General features: G+C 43.5%; 1 protein-coding gene across 2 annotated transcripts in view; it reads left to right on the plus strand.

Annotated features, from left to right (window-relative positions):
• Positions 1-18,589, plus strand: part of ABCC11 (ATP binding cassette subfamily C member 11) — a 68,038-nt gene that overhangs the window by 10,914 nt on the left and 38,535 nt on the right. Inside the window, exons 3-10 of one of the 2 annotated variants that reach the window (XM_044256201.1) lie at positions 1,022-1,158; positions 3,672-3,830; positions 7,666-7,813; positions 8,508-8,741; positions 12,467-12,640; positions 13,469-13,616; positions 13,799-13,947; positions 15,243-15,350. In XM_044256201.1, the coding sequence (XP_044112136.1) occupies positions 1,022-1,158; positions 3,672-3,830; positions 7,666-7,813; positions 8,508-8,741; positions 12,467-12,640; positions 13,469-13,616; positions 13,799-13,947; positions 15,243-15,350 (1,257 nt within the window). Of the gene's footprint in view, positions 1-1,021; positions 1,159-3,671; positions 3,831-7,665; positions 7,814-8,363; positions 8,396-8,507; positions 8,742-12,466; positions 12,641-13,468; positions 13,617-13,798; positions 13,948-15,242; positions 15,351-18,589 lie in introns of those variants that run through there. The other variant, XM_044256202.1, reaches the window with a different exon arrangement.

The raw sequence follows: 18,589 nt of genomic DNA on the forward strand, positions 1-18,589 counted from the left end.
AAGTAGCTACTCCCCTGAATCCTTTCTCATCAATCCCTTACTATGCTTTTAAGATAGTATTATATATTCTATGTGAAGTTTTAAAGATAATACTTTAAAAAATTTTTAGTTATTTCCTCCTTTATCAGAAGGGTCCCATGTAATGTTTGGGGGTTACTTTTTTACTTATTGATTTCTTTTTTGTAGGTTTACCCTCAGAGGGTGACTTGGTCTCACATTCTGTGGGTGACTAACAATAGCTCCCTTTAGTCTTGTCTAAGGTGTGTATCACAGATTAAAAACCTGGGGAGGAGGGGTGGCCTGCCCAGAGTCACCCCAGGAATGTAGGCAGAGCTAAGGCTGGGACCCAGTTGTCTAGACTCATGGCCCACTGCTTATTCCCTACCCAGAAACCTTTCTTTTATTTATTTTTTAATTGAGATACAATTGACATAAAACATATTAGTTTTGGATATATGACATAATGATTCAATACTTGTATACAGTGTGAAAGAGTTACGACAACATAACATCCATCGCCTCGTACAGTTATAAATTTTATAAATTTTTTTCTTGTGATGGGAAATTTTAAGATCTGCTTTTAAAAGCTTTTAGACCTACAATGCAGTGTTATTAACTATAGTCACCATGCTGTACATTATAGCCCCATGACATTTATTTTTAAATTTTTTAATTTTTAACTTAATTTATTATTATTATTATTATTATTAAGTTCAGTCCCTGTGACATTTATTTTATAACTGGAAGTTTTTGACCCCCTTTGCCCATTTCACCCAAACCCCACCCCCACCTCTGGCAACCACCAATCCGTTCTCTGAACGCTTTGTTATTGTTGTGTTTAGGTTCTACATACACGGGAGATCATACATGTTTGTCTTTCTCTGTCTGACTCTAGCAGCCTTTCTTTAGGAAACTGAATGTGGGAAGATCCATTGCCCTTGGGTGGCTGGTCTGGCACTTCAGAATAGTATTTATGAGATTGGTTGGGAAACTGATGTTCTTTTGGTTTTTCTTTCCCAAGAATACGTACACTCTAGAAGATGGCTCCTGGAGCCAGCAGGTGAGGAAGCCTGAGGCACCGGATGTGGCAACAGTTCTTCCCTGGGGGAAGTATGATGCTGCCTGGAAAACCATGATTCCTTTCCGTCCCAAGCCAAAGTGAGTTGAGGGGGAGGTAAGGGCAGTACCCATTAGGGCAATGTTCTTCAGACCTTAACACCTAGGCTCTTTCCCAAAGGTGTCTCCACATGGTCATGTCACGCACCACAGCCAAATACCTCCAGAGCAGACTGTGGCACATCAGGGAGGCAGAGTCAACTCATTCATTCACTTATTCGTTCATTCATTCATTCATTCATTCATCCTACAAGGATTCATTGAGCACATATATGTGCCAGGCACTGTGCTAGACCTTGGGCAAGGATCCATCACAGACCACACATTGGGGAGAAAGACAATAAGCAAGTAAACTAATAAACACGGTTATATGCTGCTTGAAGATGGTATTAGGAAGAAGTGTGAGGGTGCTGATGGACAATAGAACAGCGACAAGTTGGTAGGTTCTTGGTAGTTAAGCTGTTCCCTGGAGGATAAACAAGATATTACTAGGCCGGAGTAAAGAAAGAGTGATCTGGGCAGAGGGAACAGCATGTGCAAAGACTTGACCTTGAGGTGGAAAGAACACAACATGATGTGTCTAGAAACCGAGGAGGCCAGTGTCACTGGAGTTTTGTGTGATAAGGGATGTAGCATGAGATGAGATTGCAGAAGGATGCAAATTTCCACAGGGCACATTAAGTATGTTGGTCTCCATTCTAAGCGAAATGGGGAGCTGTTGAAAGGGCCCAAATGCCTTGTGGTGTTACCCTTAAACTTAAGAGTTAAAAGAAATTCAATGTATCCTTGTCCAGTAAACCACAGTTGAAAATAACCTCCCCCCAATGTCTCTCTGACTCACACAACTTTTTTCTCAGGGGCCTGCACAGAATTCATTTATTCATCATGTATGGACAGGACCTCAGCATTCCTGTAGGCCGTTTCTTCAGCGTCTTGTCACCAGGACTCTGTTTTGTATCCACAATCCCCTCTTCTCTCTCACAAGTTTGCTAAGATTTTGCCTATCAACAGAACTGCTGTTGTTTTCCTATTTTAAAAAAGACTTGAGCTCCCCTCACTACTAGCCACATTGTTCGAACAGGATTGCTCTCATCTCCACGGAGAACAAAGAACCTGGGTACTTCATGGAACTAGGCGGTCTCATCTAGAGATGTAGAGGAATGCTCTGCTCCTATATCAGCTCACAGTCTCTGGCCCTTTTTCTGCAATCACACATGGCCCCACATAGCGGGTGATACCTGATACCGATCCCCATCCTCCCTTCAGCCCCTTCTCTCTCCAGCTTCTGGGCAGAAGACACAACTGTGGGCCCAGAGGGACGTGAGGAGGGGAAGGGCCACCGAGTGGAGAAGAGCCCATAGTCCAAGACGAAACAAAAACATCCCATGCATTTGGCATTTTCGTTTTCTCGTCTTTCTCCCCAAGTCTTCTTTTTAATGGAATTTTCTTCAGATCAAAATACACAGCATTAAAGGCAACTTTGAAAAAAGAGTAGAAGTTATACACAACGCCAACATCCTCATCCAGTTATTTTTTCTGTACTTGTGAATCATTCGAGGGATATGACCTTATCATTCTTACTTATTACTTTTTATTCCGCTGTTGTTGTTTTTATGAAAATTACGTAAGCAAAGTATAGAAAACGTGAAACAGTGAGAATCTCTTTTCCTGTCCTTTTACCCATTCTAATCCCCTTGTCAAAGTCAACCAGTCATAGTAATTTGATATAAATGTATTTATATGTACATATATAAATGCATACATACAAAAACATAAATGCACATATACATATAATACATAAATACATAAATATATGTACATATATGAATATGTTAATGTGTATAAATACGTAAATATGCATATGTAATTGTTAATAGTGGTTGACTTTATATATATAGTTTCGTTTGCCTTCTCTCATTTCTTCCCGTTTTTATATAAATAAAAATATACTGAATTTCTCGACCTGCAAGTGGCATTTTTTTCCTTGCTTACTATGCTTAGAGCTTTTTCCAAATTCTAGATACAGATCAACTCTATTTTTGGACACTTTTGCATTGTTTTCCATAGACCTTACTTCTCTTTCTTTTTAAGTCATTCCTGTATTGATGGCTGTTTTTGTTGTTTCTGTTTTTTAATTATCATGCATAACAGAGTAATGAAAAAAAAATACTGTTTTGTATATCCAGATGACCACGCTGTGGTTTTTACATAGTATATAATTGATCCCTCCAAATCTTGCTCTTGCCTTAATTTTCTATCTTTAGAGCCTATATCATACGGACAACTACAGGGGTGCCTGGGTGATTCGGTGGGTTAAGTGTCTGCCTTCTGCTCAGGTCATGATCCCAAGGTCTTGAGATTAAATCGCAAGCCCTGAGCCTTAAGTCAGGCTCCACACTCAGTAGGGAGTCTGCTTCTACCTCTTCCTTTGCCCATCCCCCTGCTCATGCTCCTTCTCTCTCTCTCATGTGCTCCTCTCTTTCTCTTTCAAATAAATAAATAAAATCTTAAAAAATAAATAAAAGCAACTACATGACCTATGACTTCTCTGCTAGGTTTCCTGCCCCACAACCCCTGGATGATGCTGGCCTGTTCTCCTACCTTACGGTGTCATGGCTGACCCCACTCATGATCCTAGGTTTACAGAAAAGCTTGGATGAGAACACCATACCCCAGCTGTCGGTTAATGATGCCTCAGACAAAAATGCTAAAAGGTAAAATTATATTGGGCAAGCCACTGGATTGGTTAAAGACCATGTCTTATGGGGTTGGTGACCAGAGATGCTGAAGAGTAGCAGGTAGGGCCCATCTTTAGATAACCAAAGAATATGCATGCTTCCTTGGTACAAGAGGCCTCACTGTAGTTCTTGGACCCCCTGAAATGGTATACGTATTTTATACATATGAACTAGAGACTTTTTTCTGGAGCAAGGATTCGTATCTTTTATCAGATTTGCCTAAAGGCCCCGGACCCCCAAGAAAGTTAGAAATAACCCCTTCTTGTTCCTTTTGCTTTTTCTTCTGGATCAGGCAGTTACCTGTGTGACTCATCATTAAATTTGGGGGTAAGGGACTAGTCTCCTAATCCCTAAGTCATCACTAACTGGTTGTGTGATTGAGTTTTCTGTACCATGTACCTCACAAGGTAATATGAGGATTAAGTGGGGGGGGAGGGGAATGAATAAGTGATTTTTAAATGTTTTGTATTCATGTTCCCACCTCTAGCTACTTCATGAGAGATGCCCCAGGTAGAGAACGGCATTTTCCAAAGAGTTCCAGAAAATGGTCGTCCCCTAAGAACTTCCCTAAAAAGCGCGTTCCTTGGTCAAGGGAGTTTATGAAACGTGGCACACTATTGCCAGATCTCAGAGATTAGTTTACCAAGTAAGTTAGTGTACTGAGGGTACTTAGAAAACAAAGCTGGTTCAACTTTGACCTGTTGCTTCTCAGAATTGTTCAGTAAAAGAGAAAAATTAGTTTTCAGGGAACACCTGTCTCTTACGTCGTGCCAGATACTGGTCAGAATCTCGCTGCTTACCAGCTCTGATGTCGGGGAAGTCACTTACCCTAACAGAGACCTTTCGTCCTTGTGCATAAAATAAGGGAGCATAAAATTGACCTCTTGGTCTTTCATAGGATTGTTGGAAGAGTCAGAAGAGATGAGGAATTCAGTTTAAACCACCTGGAAACAAACCCAGTGCATCTTAGGCAACCGATTAGATGTTTGGTTGCTCTTTAACCATTATGAACACAAGGTTTCTCACCTTGTGTCCGTTCACTTCTAGTGCCCTGATTCTGCTGTTTTTATTCTGTAACTCACCATGTCTGTCTACCAATACTTTATCATCATGTCACTTTGGGGTGTTTGTCTGAAAAACCAATGACCCATGCATTCACACCTTTAGAGAGGCTTCTTTGTCTGCGTTCCTCACTGAACAAGCAGAGGTCTGGGGTGCGGCTTGCCTAGCCCTTCTGAAGAACTGTTTTAACTGCCTTGAGCATTTGCTGACAAGCTGCCAGCCGTCACCATCACCACCATGGTGGTCAGCCCAGTGGCGGAATCACCATTATCCCCGCCATCATCTTCAGTATCACTTTCATAATTCTCCATAGTTTTCATCGTTCTGTAGTGACAGAGCAGCACCTCCTTTGACGGCCACAAGTAAACAGGGCAGATGTTACTTTCCCCACTTTATACATGAATGATCTGAGGACGAAGAGAAGTAAAATGATGTTCTTAGAGTCACATAGCTAATGAAGGGAGGAGGTGAGGTTCTGAATCTGGGAATCATGGCCAGCAATGGATACAGTTGTTAGGAAAGCTGAGGGCAGGCTGCGGCACACTTGGATTTGTTTAGTCAAAGCTCTTTTAGTTTGTTTTACTTTCCTTTAATTTGTTGAGTCAAGACTTTTTTACTCTAGTGCTTTCTGTGTCTGTGGATTGGGTTATGTATGGAGGTAGGGCTGGAACAAGGAGGGGTGGCCCCACAGATTGGCCTGAGTAAAATTGTCCACAAGCAATAAAGTCCTCTAACACATATGGGTGACATGGGGATATTTTTGCTTTATTGATCTAGGGCCCAAACACCCTTTTCCCCGCAAGTTATCTGGCCCATGCTAACGGGCATGGGATGGAACCGTTGTTTTAGAACTCAGGAAGGAAGAAGCAGCCTGAGGGGTCTGACGGCAGGTGAGGGAATGTATGACAGGAACATTCTCATGGTGTTCCTTTCTGCCTTTAGGCTGGGTTTGAGTGTCCATGGCTGCAGGGCTGAGGAGTAGAAAGGGCTAGAACTGCCTGCCTTGAGAGACTTGGTGGCAGAAGAACCGGAAGCTGATAGAGCCGCTTGAGAACGTGCATAAGCAGGGCTGCCCTCAAGCCCTGAAAGCAAAGGTTGGCCCACCATGCTCCTCCTCTGTGAGGAGTAGAAGCTTTAGGGAGACCTGGAGTCCCTTGGCATAGTCCTTGATGTTCCCATCAAGGGCAGTGGTAATCGCTTTTCAGAGAGTAGGACCAAACAGGGTGGAGCAGGAGGCAGGAAGTGAAAGGGCGGAGGCCAGTATAGTGACTGCAGCTGACAGACTGGATGGGGGAGGGAAGCATCCAGAGCCAGATGAAGACTCTGGAAGCCAGAAGCACTACAATGATTATTTTCCAGCTACCTGCTCTGGCATCAAACACAATATAAAATAAAAAAAGAAGGATAAGCGAGTCAACGAGAGTCTTAATTTCTGTTAAGGTAACTTCTTGGATGCTTTTTTTTGAAATATTGTTTTTCAATCTTTTTCCTCAAAAAAAATGTTTTTGGTGTTCCCATTTCACTGATAATAACATCAACAGCCTAGGCATCATTAACTCAGATTGCCAAAATAAGGGCACACTTTTAATTAGGTGATCCAACATTGGGGCATCCTTTGAAATAAATGGAGGCACTTTTTGGAGGTCAGAGTTTTGGGTTTTATGAATTTTAGTTTGTATAAAAAGAAAGACACTATTTAAAGTCCTAGGTCATTTCCTCAATTAACTGTATTTCAGAGTAACAAAATAGTTGATGAGGGAAAGTTATCTTTTTAATTTTTTTAAAGTAGTTTTTTAAAAAATAGCCCCAGTACAGGGCTTGAACTCATGGCCCTGGGGTCAAGACCTGAGTTGAGGTTAAAAGTTGGATGCTTAATTGATTGAGCCACCGAGGTGCCCCCGAAGGTTTTTTTTTTTAATAGAAAAATTCAAATTATTAAATACAGAAGGAATGTTGGAATTAGAAATCCCATTTTGCCAGCCCTAATAGAAGTGGCAATGGTCATCAATGATGGGAAATGAATGGCAGTGAATGAGTCAGGCTGATACTCCTTAACCCACTGACACCCTGAACATTGCTAATAATAGGACACCAGACACTGTGTCTTCTGCTATTATGCAAAAGAAGTACACTACATCACCTATTGTGTATTTTTGTCAGCTGACCTGAATTCTGAATTTCACTACACCCCTAGATCTAGCTAGAAGTTTAATAGAAAATACAGGGTACAGAAGGATATGGCTGTGTTAGACAACAGGATAGAGATGCAATCAGTCAAATCCAGAATGTGAGAAATTCTTAGAATAAGTGACCCAGTTTCTTCAACAAACAAATGGCATAAAATGCAGAGAAGGGGAAGCTGTTACAGGTTAAAATGGCGTACAAGAAGTCTATTAGATTTGTCGTTTAAATGCAATGTGTAGACCTCATTTGGATCTTGATTTGGGTGAACTAACTATAAAAACATGTTTTTGACATATTAGAGAAATTCAAACAGAGACTGGGTATTAAATGTCATCATGGAATTTTTATTAAATATGCAATTAATACATTATGTTAATATATGTCAGTTGTTATTAATAATCAGTAGTTATTAGTGAATAACTATTATATGTCACTGTAGTTTTTTTAAAAGGCCTTATCTGGAAGAGATACATACTGAAGCATTTGTAGATGAAATATGTCTGGGATTTACTTGAGATACTCTTGTGCAAAGAGATTTCACTGGTTGAATTCTCCTTTTTTGAAGGCTTTGCCTCCTTTGGGAAGAAGAAGTCTCGAGACATGGGATTGAGAAAGCTTCAGTGCTTCGAGTGATGATGAAATTTCAAAGAACAAGGGCTCTTTTCAGTGTATTTCTGGGCTGCCTCTTCTCCGTCTCGGGTGTGGTAGGGCCAGTAAGTGGCTGGCTTTGTAAGGTTTGTGGGGCTCCAAGCTTTAGAGACTGGCACGTTCAAGTCCATGCGTGGAGTTGGGACTTGTTTTTCTCTAAGCTGCCACTTGGAAAATGAAGACATTTTGGAGGTAGGAAAGCTAGCAGCCGTTAGGAGTATGAGTTTTACAGCAATTGCTTGGGTTCAGACCTTGGCCACTGAATTGCTGAATGACTTTGGGCAATGTGTTTGCCTTAGCTTCTTTAAGGAACCCCATGACACACCTAGTGGTAGACCTCATGGAAACATTCATGTATAAAATGAAGAGCATGACATTACCTGCCTCTCAGCATGAATTTAAATGAGATGAATATATAAAACACCTAGAACATATCCTGACTAGGTACAAGCTAGCTGTTTTGAGAAGTGACTGAGCAGCTCTGGGAATGCAGGTGGCAGGGAATAGTGGTCTCTTCCATATACTATGGTTGAGATGAATCAACTTGATCTCCTGTCCTCCAGGTCTTCAGCCCAAGTTTCTGATTGCAGAGAATAAGTCTCAGTGTCCCAGCTGGGGTCACATGCTCAACAGTTGGCCTGCAGAGGGTAGGGCACTTTGACCATGCAACCTAGACTGCATGCAGTGGGACAGGTGCAAGTCTCTCCAGAAGAAAACTGGAGTACTGACTGAGTAATCCAAACTCTTGCTCCCTTCTAGATGCTGATTATACCAAAGATCCTGGAATATTCTGAAGCGCCATCAGGAAATATTGCCTATGGAGTGGGACTCTGCCTTGCCCTCTTTTTCACGGAATGTCTGAAGTCTCTGAGTCTGTGCTCATGCTGGGTCTTAAACCAGCGCACAGGCATCAGGTTTCGCTCTGCTGTTTCCTCCTTGGCTTTTGAGAAGCTAATGCAATTTAAGTCTCTAACACACATCACCACTGGAGAGGTAAGTGCCTGGGACTATATTGGAGGCCATACTTGCCTAGCTTTTCTCCAGACATCCGTGCCCTGGGGGCTGAGGGAGGGAGGAAAGGGAGTAGGGGAGTTAGAAATAATTCCTACGATGAGTGTGGATAATCATCAACGGTTGCCTCTGAGGACATAATAACAGGTCAGCAGTAACCAAGGGAGATGCAACTTGCATTCAGAGGCTTTGGACAAGATTCATTCATTCATTCACCACATAGTTACTGAGGACTACCTTGGACCAGATCCTGTGCTGGGCCCTGGGGATATAGCAGTGAACAGAAAGACACAAACCCTCAGTAGAAGTGCCTCAGAAAGTGCATCCCCTCAGCCAGCCTGGGGAGGAGGGTATGGATGGATGAGCAAACAGGATAGCTCAGGGAAACCAAGGGAATAGCAATTGTAAATCACCTCTCTGAGTGTTAATTCTTATCTGCAAAGGAGGAGTACTTAGAGCTGCCTGGTTAATTGTTATTGGTATATCAGTTCCCTTCTCTTGCCCCTCCTATGATGTAACACAAACGTACTAATGTTGACAGAGATTGGAAAAAGATGCTCCAACTTATGACACATGGGCATGCGAGTATTAGAATTTTATATATTTAATTTCATATTCCCTATTTTTCTCTTGCTTACCAGTTGCCTTGAGGAGCATAGATTACTTTACTATTAAAACAGGCATTTGAGTTTTTGGAAAATGCAGCACTGCTTTGATTCCATATCCTCAAGCCAGACCCTTTGTGGTCTGTCATCAGCAACTGTCCAACTCCCCTCTTCCCATCTCCCCTCTTCCCACACTAGGTTGGCTTCTTCCTTTCAACCAAGCTAGGCTAACCTTCAGTCCTCAAACACACCAGGCATACCGCCTCCTGGCGATGTTGCTCATATCATCCCCAACCGCTGTCCTTTTATAATACCATTCATCCTTCATGGATGACCTCTCCTTCATGACAATATTGCGAAACCCCACCATCCACTCCCAGTCCCCATCAAGCACAAATCCGGCTGCCCCACTAAGATGAGCCCCCTTCAAAGACACAAACCCTATCAGATTCACCACTGTATCCCTCAAAATGCCAACATTTGAATTACACGGGGCAGATGTCCAAAAAATGTCTGCCAGATTACCCACTGCCATTGAGTGGATGCTTTCTCTGAACTCGATTGGTAGCCAACATAAGGTATTTGTTATCATGGTTACCATTAATCTTCGTAATTTTATTAGTCTTGTAACCTAAGGTAACTTGTTCAGTCTCTCTGAAGCTGCAGAATAATATCAGCTTTAAAGGATTGTTATTAATGAGTTAGTACATATAATGCACATAGAAAGGGGACAGAGGTTCAGAAGTGTTAAATTGCATTGCTGACTTCTCTCAGGCCTTGAGCATGGGGGCTCCCTGTCCTCCTGCATTTGACAGATGTTGAGATCTGTGGCAGCCATTCCCCCTGTTTATCTTAGGAGAATCATCATAGCAATTATTAACTTCCATGAAGCCAAACATCATCCCCAAGGTTTTACCTTGTTAGCTCATTCAGTCCCCTGACAACCCTTTTATGCGGTGGTCTCTATTATTGTTCCCATGGTCACAGACGTAGAAACTGAGGAAGGAAGGAGTAGGAACTGTATAAACAAGGTCATGTGATTGGTAAGCAGCAGAGCCTGGCTGCACTTACCTGCCTTGCCAAGGAGACTTTCCACACTGAGGTCTGTCCTGGTTCCTTTTCTCTGTGCCTCTGTCCTGAGCACCTGCTATGTGCAAGGTCGATTTCCCCCAAATATGCTCATGAACGTAAGACAAGATGGCCCACCTGGAAGTGGGGATGGAAGGAGTTGGTCACATGAGGAGTCCTAGGGGACTGCTTCCATAAATTTTATTTTAAAATTAATTTCTAAAACACCTTCATATGTTCTCCTTGCAAACAAAATAAAGTGGACTAGATGACTCCCTAGACCCCATCACTTCCCTAATGCCTGGAGGTGACCACCATTATCAATACGGCTTGTGTCCTTCTATGCTTTTTAAAGTGTGTTTGGGTACACATGCAAGTTACCCATGGAAAATGCATTGTATCTTGTGCCTGTGTTTTTACATAAATGATACTACATTTTACAGTGTTCTGCCACTTTGTTTTACTAATAGAAAATGTATGATACAATTTTAGGGGTGAGTTTTTACATCAAGGATGCTACATTGTTTGGGCTCTTTTGAAGATTTTCTTTCCTCCTCATTATGTCTTAGCCTTCCATCTTAACACATGCAGATCTTTCTTATTCCTTTTCAAGGATGCTTACTTATAATTGTAGCATTTCCTTCCTCCCCATTTTTATTGAGATATAATTGATGTATAATGTATTAGTCCAGGGTTTTATACAAGGTAATGATTTAATGGGTTGCAAAACAATCACTACCATAAATTTAGTTACCATTCATCACCTTACATAGTTATAATTTTTTGACTGCAATGAGAACTTTTAAGATCTGCTGTCTTAGCAACTTAAACACCATACAATAGTAGCTATGGTCACCATAATTATTTATCTTACAAATGTTTTTACCTTTTGACCACCTTTATCCATTTTCCCCCATCCACCTTAGAGCATTTTCATGGCTAAATTGAGTGTTTTATATGCATTATCTCATCAGTTGTCACATCAGTGGTATGGAGTAGGTGGTATTATTATTATTCCCATTTTACTGATAAGGCAACTGAGGCACAGCGAGACTGAGTATGTGTCTTTGGTCCTATAGCTACTACATGACAGGTCTGGGACATGATCTCTGACAGGTTGTTTTAGGATTCAATATTACCTAATACTCTTGGAGTGGGTGCTTTAACCTTTCCCCACCAGTGGACACTCAGAATGTTTCCAGGATTTTGCTGCTAATAAGCACAGCTGTAGTAAATGTCTTTGTCTTCCTCTTGCATGTGTGGATGTTTCTCAACAGAGAAACGAAATAGCCAAGTCTTGGGTTTGTGCAATTGTTAACTTTTAAAGATACTGTCCAGTTCCATTCCAAAGTGGCTGTACCAAGCTAGCTCCCTTATACACTTCAAATTTTTGTGAAGGTTCAGCTTGGGGCTGAACCTGGGAATTGGAAGGAGATTGGTTTAAAGTGAAAAGGAAAACCACTTCTAAAGGCATTCAGATTGGTCATTCTAAAAGACATTCATGATCTGGGTCCTTAAATATTTTTTGATTTGCAACATCAGCTTTTATGTAACATGGAACCGGGCAGTTAGGGAGCAGGAAAGTGAACTGAAGAGTCCATAGCAAAATAGAAAAGGAAGGATAAAAAGACTTAGTTCCTGCCTAAATAAATTCAGCCATTATTATTAGTAGAAATAGAATGAATAGAATAGAATAAGAAAGAAGACTAGAAGTAACTCTCTGGGGAATCTGGATATGAGAAGAAGTAGCAATAATATAGTAAAATACAACTTTTACTGAGCACAGTCTATGTGCAGATACCTTATTGACATCCTCACAGCAACCATAGAAAGTGGGTATAATTATTCCAGCGAAGAAGCTGAGGCTCAGAGTGGCCTAGGAATGGGTCACACAGAGAGTAGAGGAGAGCTGTGAACTCAGTGTTTTTGTCTCCCTCACTGTGCCTCCCAGGCTTTCCTGTCCCCTGCCCATGTAGGCCCTTCTAGGTACCCAAAGAGGTGAAACCTGTGCCCACAGGCTTTGCTCTCTTACAGGCCATCAGCTTCTTTGCCAGCGACGTAAACTGCCTGTTCGAAGGGGTGTACTATGGCCCCCTGATCTGGCTCATCTCTTCATTGCTGATCGCCTGCACTGCCACCTCCTACCTTACTCTTGGACCCACTGTGCTCTCCGCCACTCTGTTCTATCTCCTGATTTTACCAGTGGAGGTAATTCTTTTTTTTTTTTTCGTCTTCCATGTGATGTTGGATGTTCCTCAGAACTCCCTGGGCTCTGGAATCTGGGGTACTTCTGAATGGAAGTATTGATCCCTGTTGACTGTTCATGCCATTGTGGTTAAGTTTCGGTTTCCATTTCTGCCTAAATGTTCTCTGGCCGCAGTATTGCCCAAAGAAATAAGAGGTGATTATGATATGCGAAAGTCCATCTCATAGATTTCTGTGAGAGATTACCTGCCTCACACACTAGATGTCCTCTATGTATGGTTTTTATTCCTTCTTTTCTACCCAGAATGTGGTGACGTAATAGCCCAGATAGCATTTAACGTTCGGCTGAGCACAGTAAAAAGGGAGAAGGCCAGCAAATTTGCTGACAAAGATTCAGGTGAAATAAACCTGGGCAAAACAGGAAGTGACTCGTGGGCTATGTGTGCTCTGAATTATTGAAATCAAGTGTTTTTCTCCCTCCACACAGGTATTCTGATCAGGTGATCATAACTATTGGCGGGTTAGGGTTCCCAAGGGCAGAGGAGTCATATTTCTGTTTAGTTAGCCACAACCTGGCTTGGGACACAGGAGAAAAACACCCCCAGGATAGAGACAGGTGCTTTAAGGCACGATGGAGTGGTTTCCGTTGGAAAGCCTTCAGCAGGACCCTAGAATTTAGAGTCACAGTGGCTTCCAACTGGCAGGATTAAATCCAGGTGGTCAACCCATATCTGCGTTTTACCTTTGGACATACTCCCAGTTGTCATAGTTACGCCTGGGTGAACCCTCCTGCCCTTGTCAAAAGAAACACTTGCTGCATCCTGACCACAGGTGTTCCTGATTCAAAAGATTATTAAGATACACAATCACACCTCTGAGATCAGCGACCAGCGCATCCGTGTGACCAGTGAAGTTCTCACCTGCATTAAGCTGATTAAAATGTATGCATGGGAGAAACCATTTGAAAAAATAATTAAAGGTACAGAAAATCTCATTTTCTTGCTCAGAGCCTTGGGATGCCATGGTGGGTCAAGCCTCTCCCTTTTTGGGGAGTTCTTTCATGCTCTGGAAGTTTGGTGCTCTTTGGAGGATGGTCTTAGGGTTAATTTCAGTGCCTTTGTCTTTTTTTTTTTTTTTTAACCTTTGCTTTTCATCTTTCAGCCCTCAGAAGGCAGGAAAAGAAACTACTGGAGAAGTCTGGGATCATCCAGAGCCTGACCACTGCCTGCTTGTTTATAGCCCCTACAGTGGCCACAACATTGACGTTCCTTATCCACACATGTTTACAACGGAAACTCACAATCTCAGTGGTAAGTGCTTGGGGTGCTTTGTTTCCCCCCATATTGATAAGGAGTTTTTCTTTCATATCTTTCCCTAGACCATGTTCCTTCAAAGATCTGAAGGTTTTGCATGTGAACAACAGATGCTGATTTTGATTTTCCAGACTTTTAGGATGCTCGATCTTTCTTCCGTCTTAAACTGTCTGAAAAACTGATATCCCTTGCATAGCAACTATGGGAGGGAGGGATGACAAAGTCACCCCAGAGGAGTTGAAATGAGTAGTTAAAACCCTGATGATTCTGACACATGCCTGGGGATTGAGAATCCTAAATTAAGGAATTTCTTTGAACCCAAAATAGGGCTCCGAAAATACACCTTAAATAAAAATCTAGAACTTCTTCTGCCTTCTCTCTGTGGTCTGACTCTGGCTCAGAAAAGCAGCAGCTGCCTTTTAGGGGTAGAATCCCAGTTCTCTGAGGAGAAAAATCAGGGGGTTGCTTTGGGAGAGCTTGGAATCCAGGTGGGGCTTGGGGCCCCAAAGCAAGAGGCCCCAAAGCAAGAGGGGGAAGCATTTGAGAATCCGCCCCCAAAGGTTTGTTTGTGTTCCAGACAGCAAACACCTTGACTTGGCCCAGGCATGCACCAGAGAGGCCCCCTGAAGGCTTGAGGGTGGGCATAGGATAAAGTCTCAGCAGGAGTTTAGGGTCACCCTGCACTCACACAGTGAAGGATGAAGAAGGGAGTGGAGGTAGGGCATGGATTGGAAAGTCCCCGAGGTACTTCAGGTCACATTCTGAGATCCTGAGAGAAGTTGTCTGCTTTGTCAGGGCAAGTCTCCAGGAGAAGAGTGAGGCATGGATTAGCCTTGAAGTGCAGGGACATTTGGAATACTAGAAACGAGTATCTAAGGCAAGGAAGGCTGAGTACGATCGTAATGGCAGTAACAGTATCAAGCTCTGCTGAAGTAGACAAGCGCTCTTACACTTTATTCCTGTACCCACGGATGATTTTGACCCTATTCCAACGGGAAAGCGCAGCTCGTTGGGAGAGGGGACCTGGCCAAAGTCGCAGAGTCACCGGGTCGCCAAGCTCCATGGGGAGCCAGGCCTAGAGACACAGAGACCTTAAGAGGAGTGCTCCTTCCCTGCTCTTTCCAGTCTCCTCAAAATACTGGCTCTGTCCCTCCCATGGCAGGGACCGGCCTATCAAAAGCTGGGGGGGTGTGTGGTCTGGCTCTGTGGCTTCTGGCTCCAGGAGGGGAGCCTCAGAGGGTGGAGAGAGAACAGAGATGCGCCCCTCACCACCTCCTCCCCTCCTTGCCCAGGCTTTCACTACGGTGGCCACCTTGATTCCCATGCGGCTATCCGTGTTCTTCGTGCCCTTTGCAGTAAAAGGCCTCACGAATTCCAAGTCCGCGGCAGAGAGATTTAAGGTAAGTGGTTGGAGGACTGTTTGCGTGGCTCTCTGGGTGTTCGTTTGCCTGCAGTCATCGTAATGTTCCTCCTGAATGTGACCCCAGGCTAAGCCAGACGCCAGCCTCCACGGAGAGGGGTCGGCCAGCTCAGGGACCTCCTGCACCCAGGCTGTGATTGGGGGCTGGGAACACAGAGGAATCGGGCCCTGGGGAGGTCTTAGGACAGTCCATACAAACCAGGTCTCAGACAGGAGGTCTGCAGGGTTACCCTGATGGTTTTGCTTTTTAAAAAAAATCGTATTTGTTGCTTGCATTTAAAAACCTGGAAATTCTATATAAAAATCAGATTTCTGGATTTTTTCTGAATAATCAAAAGATCTGGGAACATCAGACCCACATTTCCCCATGGCCACAAACAGCTGGATTTGAGGTGATAGTTGTCCTACTTAGATGAGGCAGTGGGATAAAGTTTCCTGCTGCCTCCCCTATGCCCTACTGTATACCCTACAGCCCCCATTGTGCCCTACTGTACACCCTACAGTCCCCACTGTGCCCTACTTGACACTGGGGTTGTTTCACCTACCATTTATCCTCTTAGTAATGGTCTACTTCACTTTTTTCCATAGCTGGTCTTGTTCCTACAGCACTTGAGTTTAAAAACCCTTATCTAGGGGTGCCTGGGTGGCTCAGTGGGTTAAAGCCTCTGCCTTCGGCTCAGGTCATGATCCCAGAGTCCTGGGATCGAGCCCCATGTGCGGCTCTCTGCTCAGCAGGGAGCCTGCTTCCCCACCCTCCCCCTGCCTGCCTCTCTGCCTACTCTCTGTCTGTCAAATAAATAAATAAAATCTCTAAAAACTCTTATCTAAACCAATTTACAAAGTCATCTCACTTAATGCATGTAGTTCCCAACTTATTCACTCTCTCATTTATTCATTTATTCAAAAAATATTTGTTGAGGGGCACCTGGGTGACTCAATCAGTTGAGTGTCTGCCTTTGGCTTGGGTCATGACCTCCGAGTCCTGGGATCAAGCCCACCTTGGTCTTCCTGCTTGGTTTGGAGCCTCCTTCTCCTTCCTCTGCTCCTCGCCCCACTCCTGCTCATTCTCCCTCTTGCCCTCTCTCTAATAAATAAATAAAATCCTTTAAAAAAATTATTTATTGGATACCCACCGCCTGCCAAGTACTGAGACAGAACATACTACTGTGAGCCTGACCAATGGGATCCCTGCTCTCAGGAACTTACAACCTGGTATAAGAAACAGGCAACTAGCAAGTGATCTAATGGTCAAAGAAGATAACGTCAGATCACATGGAGAACTATGACGTCAGTAAAACAGTGTAATTTTCTAGAGAGTATGTGGGGATGGTCTGGGACAAATCTGGGTGTGCTGGACCCGGAAGGCCCCTCTGCTAAGGTGATTTTTGATCTGAGTGATGATAACTAGGAAGTGCAAAAGCCCTGAGGCTGGAATGAACTTGGCTTGTTTGAGGAAGGATAAGACAGTCCATTACTTATGAAGAGCCCCACTAGTTCCCCAGACTTCTTCTCTGCTGCTGAGCAGGGCTGATCAGGGCTCCCTGCTGCCTTCTCTCTGTCCGCTGGTATACTAGGCTCTCCCATCCTCCCCTCTGTGCCTGTTTTCATTTGCAGTGTGGGCAGAGTTGAGGAAGCTACAGTTTGAACTCCGAAGGGTGGGTAGGGATGTTCGCTGAAGAAATGCCTGGAGATAGCTCAGAGGTCAGAGAGCTTTTGGCTAGGGATGGTGTCATTATGGTGGTGGAGAAGGGAGCAGGAATGGTAATGGTGAGAGCAAAGGACTTGAACCTGGGGTTGTCTCCAGGGGCTGGTGCAGTATAGGGTGGCCCCTTGGATGGACACTAGCTGTCTCTTCAGGGTATCTTCAAATCCTTGTGTTTCAGCCACTGAAGTTTTCTATCTGGTCCTATAGACACTTGACCTTGAGACCCGTAGGCTAGAAGGGGGAGGAATGATCCCCTCTTCCTCCTTTGTGCCCCTTGGTGCTATAACCCAGCTCCCAAATGCCTTTCTGGCCTACCAGTTTCCAAGGGCACAGAAAGGAGAGCCCTGAGCCCTGAGGGAGGACCCCTCGTTGTAGGCAGCCACAGGTAGGAGGTGAGCTGGCTGCTGGAGCTGTGGACCTACTCACTGGGGTTCTAGAGAAGGCACCCAGGTGGGCACTCTCAGCAGGGGTCTCCAGGCCATTTTTCTTTCCTTTTCTTTTCTTTAAGATTTTATTTATCAGACACAGAGACAGAGCGCAAGAAGGGAGAGCAGGAGGCAGAGGGAGAGGGAGAAGCAGGCCCCCCAGAGAGCAGGGAGCCCGATGTGGGGCTCAATCCCAGGACCCCAGATCATGATCTAAGCCAAAGGCAGATGCTTAAACAACCGCTGCCTAGATGCCCCCAGACCATTTTTCTTTTGTGCTGTTTGCTAAAAACAAGTGAAAAGCACTGAATGGTGTAAACAAATTTAGAGTTTGAGAATACATTTGAGGGTTTGGGGGTAAAAGGACCTCCTGTTTTTCTTCCTTATAAGCCCATTTATCAGCATTTGTTAATATTCAGATGTGTGCTTGTCATACTGACTCATTAAGCCAGTGTATCACTCAAAATTTATCTAATAAAATTAAGATATATGTGGTAACAATTTAAGCAAAGGAATGAGAGCCATCAGTGGTTTCCCAGTGGTTATGTTATTAAAAATAACTAAACAAGTAAGTGCCCAACTAACTAAACAAAATAAAGGGACTCATGCAATTCCCAATGATGACTCTATGCCTTGACTCAAAAGTTACAATTAACCTAATTAAACATACCTGACGCTCAATTTTAAAAAAGAGACCACTTTTTAAATTTTGAAAATAGCTTTTTATCTTTGCAAAATCCTGTGCGCTCATTGTAGAAGGTTCAGATTGTGCCAAAAGTTACAGACAATAAAAATCGCTCAACATCCACTATCTAGAGATAAAGCCATTGTCCGAAAAGTCAAGATGTATCTTTCTACATCTCTTTCTTAGCAGATCTCCAGGGAGAGACGTGGGCCTATAATTTAAGTGCCGTGAGATCATACTTCCCAGCTGCCTCTTTTAATGCTTGCCCTCATGTATGTTTCCCAGTCAGGAAGATGGAGACACAGAGAGGAGTGACCAGCTCCTGGTCACACTTCGAAATGTATGGCCCCAAACAATTTCCCGCCGAAAGGGCAGACCTTTTTACTTGAATAGTTGAGAAGGAA

This window comes from Neovison vison, chromosome 7 (assembly GCF_020171115.1).
Source record: "Neovison vison isolate M4711 chromosome 7, ASM_NN_V1, whole genome shotgun sequence".
In the NCBI taxonomy this organism is placed as follows: Eukaryota; Metazoa; Chordata; class Mammalia; order Carnivora; family Mustelidae; genus Neogale; species Neogale vison.